The 14,112-nt window shown below is 41.7% G+C and overlaps 1 protein-coding gene across 1 annotated transcript in view; it reads right to left on the reverse strand.

The window, feature by feature from the left end:
• Positions 1-803: 803 nt before the first annotated feature.
• LOC136844348 (dual specificity protein phosphatase 7-like) overlaps positions 804-14,112 on the reverse strand; it is a 39,209-nt gene continuing 25,900 nt past the window's right edge. The window contains exons 3-4 of the mRNA XM_067113358.1: positions 12,475-12,610; positions 804-3,134 (exon numbers count right to left, since the gene is read on the reverse strand). Coding sequence (XP_066969459.1) covers positions 2,812-3,134; positions 12,475-12,610 — 459 coding nt within the window. The 3' untranslated portion in view covers positions 804-2,811. The remainder of the gene's footprint in view (positions 3,135-12,474; positions 12,611-14,112) is intronic.

Below are 14,112 nucleotides of genomic sequence, written 5' to 3' on the forward strand. Positions count from 1 at the left end.
AGAATTTTGTACATATCTTTCTTCATATATACATGCATACATACATCTACTCTATGTATATACACACATAGCATAAATATATATACAATGATATTTCTGGCCACTGTGGATGCAACACCCTTGGCACTCACCCATGAAATAATATATATATATATACATAAACATGTATATATACATACATACATTGCAACGAAAGAAATCACAACTGTTTAACAAATAAGAAAACTTGGATTCATCTTAATAATTCAAACATTTTTTTTTCCGCAGAAAAATCAATGTTTTTTTTTTTAATTCAGGAAATTTTCAGTATTATTCATCAACTTCCTTCGGATTTGAAATAAGAAAAAAACTCACTTTCTCAAAAAAAAGAGGCAGAGTGAGTGAGGCAGAGGGCAGGTCTTGGATCCAAAGATTGGCGACGGTCAATAATTATTATATTCCCGACGAGTTCTTCTCCGCTACCTGTTGAGCGTTTGTTTGTTTGTTTGTTAACTTGTTTCCTTGCTTCTCTTTCACACTTCGAAGACCAGCTAATAATAATAATAATAATAATAATAATAATAATAATAATAATAATAATAATAATGACTAAGTACACTTCCACGATAAAAACATGATCTGAATACATTTATTATTCCTTGAAGTTTGATTCTAAAATATCTCATTGCCTTGATTAAAAAAAAAATACCATCATTCGTGACTTGTCTGTGCAAAAGGGGTCAGTTGTTTTGGAATCATTTCCTCCATCACTGGGCTTGTATGAAAATAGTGGAAAGCAATAAGAAGATCCGTCCCATTTTATAAAAAAAACATTAAAAAACTTCAGGCGCTCTGACACTTTTTTTGAGGGGGTCATTCGGCGCCTCCATCGAAGATATATGCTTCGTATTTTCCTTTGACTTCTCATAATAAACCATCACTTCGTATGTCCCAACAAAGGTATTTTTTTCTTCTTTTCCAGTAGACCACACGTGAACGAAACCTCGATGAATAACAATTATGTCAATCAGTTTTTCCCCTCTTTCGCAGTGGAAAATTTCAGATCACTTTCGCTGGACTGCGGAAAGTTCGACTGTCTTCAACTGACGCACTTACAATGGGAAACCCAGCGGACAATATCGCCACAGCAGCTATTTCACTAATAACAACAAGTCTTCTCTTTGTTAAGAAAAATGACTCATCTGCAACGTTATAAAAATCACATCTGCACCTATAATTTTTTTTTTTCATTTTCAATTTTTTTGTCCTGTGAATATTTTCACTTTTTATTACAAATGTCTATACGCAGGGCGACGGCTGGTGGGGGGAGGAGGGAGTTGGGAATTGGCTCCATAATTCCATAATGGGGACAGATGGATTTTTTCTTTTTTTCTTTAAATCACGATGGATGGAGAAGCCAAAAAGGGATTTGTGTTCATCAAGTTTATATAGAGATTGTACGGAATCGTGTACGCTGTTTTTCCTCGTGAACACCAGAACGCATTTATTGAAAAAAAAAAAAAAAAAAAAAAAAAAAAATAATCGAAGAAATGTCACTTCACTGTCCAGAAATTCCATCATCTTCGCATTCCAGTCGACACTTCCGAATAATGACGATCCGGACCCGCACACCACCATCTTTTTCTTTCCCCTCATCAGCCAGCCACGGGTTTTTATCCAGTGTTTTTAATCCCAGAAAGAAAATCGAGATCACTCGTAGAAGAAATTTGTACCTGGACGTTTTTTTTTTTTTAAATTTAATAGTGAGGCCGTAAGACTACAGAGAACTTAACTAGAAAACAAGGAAGGAAAAAATAACCGTATGGTTATCCTTTTTTATATTATCCTCCTCCTCCTCCTCTTCTTCTTCTTCTTCTTTCTTCCCTCTTTCTCCCTTTACTCATCCTGTGTCTTGTTTCAATCTTCTGCATATTCATTTATTTTTTTGACATTTTTGTATATTTTTTTCGCCTCGTCGTTCACGGCTCTTACGTGCCAGGCGTCTGGACGCTCCGACGGATAAAAGCGTGGGTGGAAGGCGGGAGGCGTTTCCAACTAGAAGCTGAAGAGCTGACAGGGAGCTAAATGGAGAGAAAGAGAGAGAGAGAGAGAGCGAGGGAGAGAGAGAGAGAGGCTGAGAGCGGAGAGAGACGAGGCAATAACTCTCTATCTTCACCTTCGTCACTTTGGCACTTGGAGGAATATAGAAATGACGACTGAGAATCATCACACGAGTCGCTCGGCTCTCTTGGAATGAGGGTGAATCAAGTGGGCGTTGCTTGGCTAGCCCCTCCTCCTTTCCTCCTCCTCCTCCTCCTCCTCTTCGCCTCTCTCTCTTTCCTTTTCTAATCCTTCGTCCTCTTCCTCCTTTTGTTTTCTTCTTTGTTCCTCCTCCTCCTCCTCCGCCTCCTCTTCCTTCTCTAAACCTCCTCCTCCTCCCCCTTCGTCTTCCTCGTCCTCGGGGCGTTCGATCGTCAATCCGAGATGGTGATGGTGGTGGTGGTGGTGGTGGTGATAATGGTGGTGGTGGTGATGATGGAGAAGGGATGACGATGACGACGCCCCAGGCGCCGACGCCGCCGCCGCCGCCGCAGCAGCAGCGGGCGACAGCGAGAAGCAAAGGCATGACGGAAAGGACGCCGACGACGACGAAGACGACGCAGACGGAGTGGAGGAGGAGGAGCAGCAGACGGAGGGCGAGGTGGCGACGGCCACAAGGGAGGAGGCCGTTGCCTCCGCACCCGCAGGCGGGATCACCACACTCGGCACCGGGGACTCGAGCGCGAGACGTGGTCTACCACCTACGGGCGTCGAGGCAGCGGGGGTCAGACCTCATGAGAACCGGTCGAACTCGATGCCCGAGTCGGGCGAGGTGCGGGCGGGCGTGAGGAAGTGGAGGTGCCGGCAGCGGCACTCGGAGGACACGCACTGGCACTTGTGGGGCGACAGGTTGAGCTGCTGTTGGAAGTCTTGAAGTTGGCCCATGAAGTTGAAGTTGGGCGCGATGTTGGCCTTCTTCACCCGGACGTACTCGTACGCCTCCTCCAAGTTGAGCTTCTTCTTGTACATGAGGTAGGCGACGGTGATGGTGACGGAGCGGGAGATACCCGCCAGGCAGTGGACCAACACGCCGACGCCGGCTTCACGAGCCTCCTCTGCAGAAGGGCGACAAGATAAAGAAGAAAGGCACACGTCAGTCAGGCATTCAGCAAGTGCAAAAAAAAGTGCTTCATGTTTAATGACATGGTTAATTATTCCTCTTATATCTATAAAAAAGTGGTAGGAATCATAATGATTTCAAATCAAAAATCACCTTAGCATAAACATTAAATGGTAAACCAACGTATATTATGACAACAGACTCATGCTAATCATTACACCGCCACACATACACAACCAACACTCCACGATGCAATTCACTCAGCAATTCACTCACTTAACTTAATCATATTGTCTGCTAAAAGCGAAGACGGACTGAACGAGCGAATAACGTTAATCCATTCGTTTATTTCAACCTCCGGCGTGGAGGAGTCTCTCTCTGGGATCCCTGCGTGTTAGCGAAAGCAGATCCTATTGCAAAAAAATGCGCAAATACACGTTTTCCATTTTCATTTTTTCGGACTGGAAAACCACACCTCTCCAATTCTACTCATTCATCCATTCTCATTTTCGGCCAAGAAACCGCACTCTTGGCTCCTCGCCAGTCCCGAGGAAGAGAGGAGAGAAGAAAAAAAAAAATATTCCCAACTTCTTACGTTACTCCTGAAATGTAAAGAGAGATGCCCTCCATGACGTCACACATCCGGGTCTCGTGCTCAGCGGGTACCCCAGGAGTTGAAACCGCAGTATAAGAGACAACGCAACACAACCACCGCTCCTCCTCCTCCTCCTCCTTCTCCTCCTCCTCCTCCTCCTCCCCCCCTCCCTCCCCTCTCCCTTCCCCCGCAAAACCGAAGACACCACTCCCCCTAACAGTACGTCTTTAATGAGAATGAAAGGAGGAGGAGGAGGAGGAGGAGGAGGAAGAGGAGGAGGAGCAGGAGGAGGATGAAAAACGAAGGATGTTTCCACCGTCGAACAACAACGGTCCTTTGAAAAGGAATGGCAAGCCAAGACAATAAAAATGATAACTAACGCCACCAACCACATTAGTATTCACAATAATATTTCACAGGGCGCCACATGACATCATGAAGAGCTATCCTTAAATCACTGAGGGGTGCTGGCGTTATAAGGACAAGAGGATGAGGGGGGTGGGGAAGATTAAGACAGGATTAGGGAAGGATTCTTCTGCAGGTATAGAAGGGAGCAGACGCCATGTGAATATGATGAGGTGTAGATATCGAAAAAGGATGATGCTACACGGTACTGTGACAGTGTCCAAGGTGGTGTAAAACAACAATGGCCAACGCTTTCGAAAAATCTGGGTGTAAAACAAAAGTGGCCATCGCTTTCGAAAAATCTTGGTGTAAAACAAGTGGCCAACGCTTTCGAAAAATCTGGGTGTAAAACAAAAGTGCCCATCGCTTTCGAAAAATCTTGGTGTAAAACAAGTGGCCAACGCTTTCGAAAAATCTTGGTGTACAACAACAATGGCCAATAATGCTTTCGAAAAATCTTGGTGTAAAACAACAATGGCCAACGCTTTTCGAAAAATCTAAGTAAAATGTCTTCGTAATTTGAGAGAGAGAGAGAGAGAGAGAGAGAGAGAGAGAGAGAGAGAGAGAGAGAGAGAGAGAGAGGGCCTGACCTAGACAGCTAAAGGCAAAACAATCAGGTTCATTCAGCAGCGAGAGCCTATAAGCCTATAAGCATTTCGATAATCTGAGTAAAATGTCTTCATACTCTGAGAGAGAGAGAGAGAGAGAGAGAGAGAGAGAGAGAGAGAGAGAGAGAGAGAGAGAGAGAGAGAGATTACACCAGACGCTAAACAACATACCGATGCAGCAAACTGAGGGAAAACCTTGTCCCATAGACACGTGCTCTCATGACACAACGAGAAAAAGCTTCCTCCCCCAACACCCCACAAAAAAATTAAAGAGGAAAAAAGACGCACGCTGGGAAAAAAATTGGAATGACGCCAAAAATCCGCCCACATCCACACAGGGCTATGGAGATGCTACTCTCTCAAGGGGAATTCTGGATAAGACGAATGGATAAAAGTTACGAGTTCGTAGTGTGTCACATGCCATCAGAATTTTTCATACATTCAGATTGTCAAGTCATAACTCCCACCGAGTCAGTCAGAGAACTGCTGAGAAATGATAGGCTTCCCAGACGAGAGGAGAAAACGAGCAGAAACTCAGTAAAGTAGATAGTAAAAATAATACGTGAATAAATCAAGACAAAACTAAATACGAAGAATTCTAAAATCAATGCAAAGAAGCAAAGAGGAACCATGGCATTATATATATATATATATATATATATATATATATATATATATATATAACTTAACTTTCCTTAGAGAAACAGTCCCCTTACCTAAGGTAGCCCTCTTCTCTACCCTCCTTACTATCTTGGCACTGTTCCCCCTTTCTCCGTCACCTGGCACTCCCATACCCAACACCTGTGCCCTCCGGTACCCAAACCTTCAAAGGCGAGCATCATCAAAGTGACACTGAGACGGTAAGTCTTTTAGCCGGACGTCAACTGTGTCAGTATAACTTGCAGTACATAAAGTAAGCAACCATTTTTGCGTATAAAATCACACAAACTTTAAACAACACATGTGTTCAAAGGCAGGGGAAGGCCTGCACATTGGAAAACCACTCTTACAAATCATGTATGTGTGTGTGTGTGTATATATATATATATATATATATATATATATATATATATATATATATATATATATATATATGTATATATATATATATATAGTTGATCTATGACTCGATCCCGGCCAGTCTTCCATTAGTAAACCAAGTCAGTCGAAAACCCCAAGGGCTCTACCTTTCTGATGCCACCCTTCTTTAGCGAGGGACAAGACGTATAGCAGTGAAAAAGAATTACAATTTACACGCACGCAAATAAAGAAAATCATGAAATACCACCGACGAAAACCCTTTTGGTATGGCGAAGGCCAGACCTTCGGGGAGGGAGTGGACAACAGCTACTATGGTACTATCTTAGGGAGTTGGGGGAGGGGGCAAGGGGGAAGGAGTTTGTTGGATGGGTATGGGGAAGGACTGGTAGGGACACTGAGCTGGGCAGCCAGTGCCAACCGAGAACGGAAGTGGGAGGTTAAGTTCGGGAGATACGAATGGCATCATCATCACTGCTACTACTAACACGCTACTACTGGCCTCACTGCTACTACTGCCAACTGTACTAATACTGCTACTGTTAATGTCAAAATTGGTACTACGGTTAGTGGTATACAGCCACGGGCACCAGTATCCCTACTAACAGCAATAACGCTGGCAATGCTGTTCCTAGTACTAGTACTACTACTACAAAAACTACTGCTGCTGCTCAACCTTCTACTATCAGTAAACCAAAGTGAATAATAATAATAATAATAATAATAATAATAATAATAATAATAATAATAATAATAATAATGAATAAAATAGCTATTCATGTTATCAAAAAATTAGTTCTGTAACTAATAAACTGGGCCCAAAAGAAATATATGAATCTGATTCGTCATTAGATTCATTTTAATTCGTCATTAGATTCATTTCAATCTGCCACTAACGTGATCACCGTTTTCATTTTAGGAGAGAGAGAGAGAGAGAGAGAGAGAGAGAGAGAGACCCAGGCCTCCTGCTTTACAATGTCAGGAATGTGGGTGAAGAGGATCAACAAAAAGCTGGGAAGACAGGTAAGAATGTAGATAACATGATTCTCTCTCTCTCTCTCTCTCTCTCTCTCTCTCTCTCTCTCTCTCTCTCTCTAAAACACACACAATGTATTCTTGAATGTGTAAATTTCCAGTATTCAGAAAAGCTGATCTGGAAATCGGACGAAGACCGGATGAGGAGAGAGAGAGAGAGAGAGAGAGAGAGAGAGAGAGAGAGAGAGAAGAAACCGTTTCCCATCTCCCCCTACCTTCCTTCAGCCTCCATCACGTCTAAACCCAAACCCCACCCATCCCCAAACCAACAAGGCCTTACCACCGCCCCTCAAAACATCTGAAGGAATTCGTTAAGTGTGGAACGGAAGTTCGAGGTAAGGAAGAAAAAAAAAAAAAAAGACGGATAAAGACGGTCTCTTGACCGGAAGCTCTCTCGCTCTTTCTCTCTCACGTGGTTATCTCGACAAAGTACTAACCAGGATATTTCTGGGAGGCTAGATATTTCACGTAGTGAAGCTTACATACGCTGTTTGTTTTTATCTATAACCTCTGGTCCAGAATAAGTATTTGTACTCATGACGATTCGACATAGCTTTCCAGTCAACAGTATACCAAATGCAGTACAATTAATATCAAATAGCGCTGAATACTCGATAGAATTCTTGTTACTGAAACCGGTTTTCGCGACATGTTTTCGCTTTTCCAACATCACCTACCAATCCAAAGCCAAAAACACTTCAACAACACCAAGTGGTAAATAAACAAAGGATAACTATACAGTAGGAATACCAAGGAAACAACATCACATCTCAAGAGTTTTTCAGTAGACCGATGCTGCTTGGTTGCAACATCCGGCTGGAGGAAGCAAAAGTGACGTAAGGATCGGGAGGAGAGTCATTCAGTCCACAGCGAGCATATCCGAAGTCGAGGCATTGTGAAAAAGGGATTATCCGATGGAAACTGCAAAAACCATTGTTTTGTTTTAAAGGAAATCGGTAACAAACAAAATGAGATGACGGTAGCGCGGCTCTGCTAAATGGGGGAGCAGCCAAATTCAAATAAACTAAATGTCTTTCTGATACACGAAGCGTTTGCTGCGAAAAAGCGTAAAAGGACTAAAGAAGAAAACCACAAACATGCAACAAAATCAACGACAATAAAGCAAACAGGCGGGAGAAAAGTGGGGGGAGGGGGAGGAAGAGAGGAGGAGGAAATTAACAACCCACGCTGTCGGCAACACTTCCGCTCTCCGTCCACATTCAACGGATTTTCTCATAACTTTCGTTCAATCCTCCTCCTTTCATTCCCTTTCGCGACTTCCGTTATTGCCTGCGTCTTACAAGGATGCGAAGGATGCGAAGGAAAGCCACCAAGAATACCATAGGCCTATGGAAGGCGGTCAAAACCTGAATCGTACCGCCACTTACAATTTAAAAGTACTAAAACACAAAGCGGTACATCTCAACTGCGACCTTTTCGTCAAGATAAGATCTAAACTAGAAAAAATAGCGACTCCTCTCTCTCTCTCTTCCTTTTAAATGCTGTGCATCAGTTGTGTCACACAACTACGGTCCCTCGTCACTAGCGGGCAGTCTGACACATCGGATTGGATCCAGGGTCCAACACCAGGGAGAGAGAGAGAGAGAGAGAGAGAGAGAGAGGAGAGCGGCAGCGAATCATGCACGTTCTTAAAGAGGTAGGAGAAGAAGCTGGGGAGAGGGATAAGAGGGGGAATGAATCAAGCAGCGTGATAAATGTAAGGAATCACGAAACAGGGAAATGCGAAGCGACCGGCCGTCCATTCCACGCTACGCTAGCCATATGGTTTCTCTATACCACGTAGATGAATTCGTAATGGCAGTTAAGACTTTAGAGAGAGAGAGAGAGAGAGAGAGAGAGAAAGGGAGGTGGGGGAAGAAGGGAGATGTCGGTAAGGATAACTTCTAAGTAGGTACATTCAGGATGAAAATCATGGCAAAGATAAAATTGCATATAATTTATAATAAGGGATAAGAAAAGAATAAAAGTAGACTAATAGTCGTATATAATCATCATAATAACCTTCCCTCATTCACGAGAGAGAGAGAGAGAGAGTTCTCGCTCCATTCATCTTTCATCTGCGATGGCACACCAGAATATGGCTGTCACTGTGGGTAAAGGACGCAGCTTCCCTCCAACCCATCCCCAAACACCGCTCCAGCGCCCCGACCCCACCCCACCCCACCCCACCGCTCCGCACACCCTCCCACCAATAGCCAACCCCCCTCCTTAAAAAGGCTCTCAATAGAAACCGCACTTCCGGCGCTGGGCAAAATGAAGGTGGCTCGGTAGAAAAGGGGGACGTGTCAACCGTGCTGGAAGGAGGTCTCCCGTTCAAACAACCAAACAACCTTGCCCCGGGTGAAAATGGGAGGGAGGGGAGAGGATTAAATAAGCAGGATAAGGGATTTGATATTTCCGAGCTGGACTGTTTGAACAGCTCAACTTGAAATCTTGATGAGGTTCTTAATACCGACTTGGCTGAAATTACATACACGCACGCTACGCCTTCAGTACCCTATTAAGACAAGATCCTAATAATGGTGGAATCTGTCTGTCGTCATCTCTCAACACCTCTCTCTGCTAACTTTGGTTTTATATATTATTTACGATACGGCTGAAACATAGTAAGATACGAAGGCTGAGACGATGGCTTCTGGCTATTCATACGTTTGGGCGTTTGTCTGTGATGACGTACGGTTCTTGTTGTAGTGATGAGAACGGTACCAGAAATGAGAACGCACTTTGAGGTTTTCCTTAATAACGAAGGGGATACACACATACGTAATGCTAATCTGAGTGCCAGCTACGCGCCCTCCAATCCTTTCTTTCACACATACACAAAGAGGCATGCTCGCAAAAATATACAAGAATGCCCTTTTATTTTTAATACTATACTCTGCTAAACAAGATCACAGTCGACTGTTGAGGGTTCCAAATATGTCTGAGAAAAGTGGAAATATATTTGCGCCGCATACGTAAATATTACATTAAATAATTAATAAAAGAAAATAGCATAAACATGAACGAAGATGTAAATAAATACTTCATTCACAAAGGCGAAAAAGTGCCACACAGAGAGAGAGAGAGAGAGAGAGAGAGAGAGAGTCACACAGGATACTGCTATCGTAAACAAAATCGTTCATAAACACAGTGGCATTTCATTAACTTAACATTATCCGATAAAACAAACATCATCCAGAGAACAAACTTTTTTGGTTTCATTTTCACCTTTCTTGGTTGGCCAACCGGACTTCCATCAAACTAGGGGGTAATTTGAGATTATATTATATATATATATATATATATATATATATATATATATATATATATATATATATATATATATATATATATATATAATAATAATAATATTCATATACAATGACCACTTTTAGTTGATAATAAAATCTACGACGTGAGATTCGAGACCTTGCCTACTCTAAGACGGGCGAAGAGAGAGAGAAGAGAGAGAGAGAGAGAGAGAGAAGTAGATATCGCTACCGGAAACATCATCCTGTAGACAAGATCAGGGCGCACAGGCAGATAGATAGATCCTTCAGGAGGCCACTTCGCAGCTCCAAACAGGACCCCCTAAAAGCGTCTTCCCTCCTCCCATTCCTAATGTCCTTCCCCCTCCTCCCATCTCCCAAAGGCCTCATCCCAATCACCACCCACCACCTTGCGCCTCCTAAACGCTGTGGGAAGTAGGATACACAAGACACGACACTCGTGGGTTGTGGGGGGGGGGGGGAAGACTCCCTCGCCACGCAGGACCTCGTGCCGTGTGTTTCCCGTCCAGTTCTTTTGAACGAAAGGCAAAAAATAGGGAAAACTATCTCGTGGGAACATGTAGGAGGCGGCGGCATCGTCTCAAGCAGTCGTTGCTACCTACCTACCTACCTACCTATAGCACGCACTCAGGGCGAGAGAGGGACTTATTAAGCCTACAGTCACAAACAAAAGAAACAGCCACAAAAAGTTCATATACACTCGAGTATTAACACACTCCTGCTAGCCAATAAAAACGCGCACTCTTATCAGTCACGTGTTTTAATATAATACGTTTCAAGAAGTTGGAACTTTCCCTTCCCTTAACAGATAAACAATATCTCAAAAGGGAGGGGTAGGAGGAGAGAGAGAGAGAGGAGGGGGTTGTGAAGAAGTGTGTCGGGTCTACTGCAAGCTGACAGACACAGACTGACACACACACACAACCTTGAGAACACATCATACTTCCTGCCCAAAAATGGCTGGCGATGGGAGGAGGACCTCGCTGCAGTACAACCTACCGATTCAGTTTTCAATAATGTTGTCTAATGATGTTACAACTCCGATAATGAGCGTAGTTCGACTGTCGCAGGCAGGTGCGGGCCTTGCAATACCTACAATGTTTTCTGTCAATGCAATACCTACAATGTTTTCTGTCAATGCAATACCTACAATGTTTTCTGTCAATGCAATACCTACAATGTTTTCTGTCAACGCAATACCTACAATGTTTTCTGTCAATGCAATACCTACAATGTTTTCTGTCAACGCAATACCTACAATGTTTTCTGTCAATGCAATACCTACAATGTTTTCTGTCAACGCAATACCTACAATGTTTTCTGTCAATGAAATACCTACAATGTTTTCTGTCAATGCAATACCTATATACAATGTTTTCTGTCAATGCAATACCTATATACAATGTTTTCTGTCAATGCAATACCTATAATGCGTTCTGTCAATGCAATACCTACAATGTTTTCTGTCAATGCAATACCTGCAATGTTTTCTGTCAATACAATATCTGCAATTTTTTCTGTCAATGCAACACCTGCAATGTTTTCTGTCAATGCAACACCTGCAATGTTTTCTGTCAATGCAATACCTATTATGTTTTCTGTCAATGCAATATCTGCAATGTTTTCTGTCAATGCAATACCTACAGAACAATGTTTTCTGTCAAAGGATGATATTCAGAAAACTGCTATTCCTACTATTCTGGCTTCTGATTGCTGAAATAAATAGCCCTTCTAAATGACACTCAACGATCCTGTGACAGCTTCAAAATTGTGTACCAATATCAGTCCAAAATCACGAAAACCCCCAAACTGAACTGAACCCTGATAACCTCTGATAAAAAAAGTAAAATAAAAAAAAAGAAAAGACACTGTCTTCTGAGATAAGGAAAGAGCCATGCCGTTTATCTCTCCGTCAACTTTACATAACAATATGCGTCTTACTTCAATAAGGATGATAACTCGAGAGACACACACACGATACAATGCATACTGGGAGATATTACGCCATTTCATTCACATTGTTATCGGCAGGAAACAACTATTTTTTTTTTCTCTATCGCAACGCCCCAGCAAGAGAATGAATGTACACACACTCTAGAAATTCAAGCCTAATATATCCGGTGTTCTGTTGTAATATAACTACCCACATGCATACGGTTACGTACACACACACACACACACACACACACACACACACATATATATATATATATATATATATATATATATATATATACATATACACACACACAAATACACATTTGTTTATCATTCACACCTACTACTGCAGTCGATGACGCAGACAATATAACCAACAACAACAATAAAACTAAAACAAAAAACAATAACAAAAAAACTTACCTATAAACTGGATGGCTTTTGGAAAAAACGAAGCGAGGTTTTGGCTCCAATGGTCGGCTATGGGGATTTGCATGTACTTGTAATTGCCACACTCTTCGAACACATTGGGTAGGTTGGGCGTCACGTTGATTATATACTGTGCAAGGGAAGAAGAGACAGAAGGTTAATAATAATAATTATAACAACAACAACAACAATAATAATAATAATAATCATCATCATTTCCTATATATAGTGTGCAAGGAAAGAAGTGATAAAAGGTTAATAATAATAATAATAATAATAATAATTTCCTATATATATTGTGCAAGGGAAGAAGAAATAAAAGGTTACTAATAATAATAATAATAATAATAATAATAATAATAATAATAATAATAATAATTTCCTATATATACTGTGCAAGGGAAGGAGAGATAAAATGGTTAATAATAATAATAATAATAATAATAATAATAATAAATAATAATAATAATAATAATTTCCTATATATATACTGTACAGTGCAAGGGAAGAAGAGATAAAATGTTAATAATAATAATAATAATAATAATTTCCTGACAACCAACACTTCATATTGTAATTTTTTTCATAAGGGGAGCTTAACGTCTCATTACAAAACAGTACCTGTTTAGAGTAATTCATTCTTTTTACGTCTTGCGCAATTCCGTAAGCGGCGAGGGAAAAGCCACTTCTCAATCCAAATGGCTAGAAGCCCGTATGGCTAGCTTTGCCCGACGTATTAGTGGATTTCTTAACCGCACTAACAGCAATAATACACAGTTAAAATGAAAAAAATGACAAGAGAAGCAGCAATTATCAGATTACAGAGAGAAAAACAACAAGGCGTTAATTCAACGAAGACTGAAACACGCGAACTCATCAGCTGTAGCCAGAAAATGTTGCATAATTGTTCTAAAGCCATTCAAGAACGGCATCAGTACAGCTGCATTACGAGAGGGAGATATCAATAACGTCCCACGAAGGCCAAGCAAAACTTGCCTGCCTGCCCCTCTCTCTCTCTCTCTCTCTCTCTCTCTCTCTCTCTCTCTCTCTCTCTCTCTCTCATATCAAGTGACTCGCTTACAAACTTAACCCGATAGCTTTAAAATACTGACCAATGAGAGAGAGAGAGAGAGAGAGAGAGAGAGAGAGAGAGAGAGAGAGAGAGAGAGAGAGAGAAAAGCAGGTGTGACGGTAATCACATTCCAACGATTAAAAGCGATTTAACCGTTGATTAGCCGAGAACAAAAACATTACTAAAAGGAAAAACAGAGTATGTGAATAAAAAAACAATATAAACGGAAGTAACAACAACTAACAATTACACGCAAGAAAACATGTAAACGTGAGAGGGAAGAAAAACGAACAAAAACAGCTGAAAGAAATGGATTCAGAGGCAACGGAGGAGATACATACCAAGAGAGAGAGAGAGAGAGAGAGAGAGAGAGAGAGAGAGAGAGAGAGAGAGAGAGTGGGGGGTGGGTTAACCAGATACAAAAAGAGGAACACGTGAAGACAATGAATACGAAAATGATGAAAATAGGGGTACAAGTGAAAACTGTGTATATTCTGAGAGAGAGAGAGAGAGAGAGAGAGAGAGAGAGAGAGAGAGAGAGAGAGAGAGAGAGAGAGTGG

The sequence above is a fragment of the Macrobrachium rosenbergii genome, chromosome 12 (genome assembly GCF_040412425.1).
Source record: "Macrobrachium rosenbergii isolate ZJJX-2024 chromosome 12, ASM4041242v1, whole genome shotgun sequence".
Taxonomy (NCBI): domain Eukaryota; kingdom Metazoa; phylum Arthropoda; class Malacostraca; order Decapoda; family Palaemonidae; genus Macrobrachium; species Macrobrachium rosenbergii.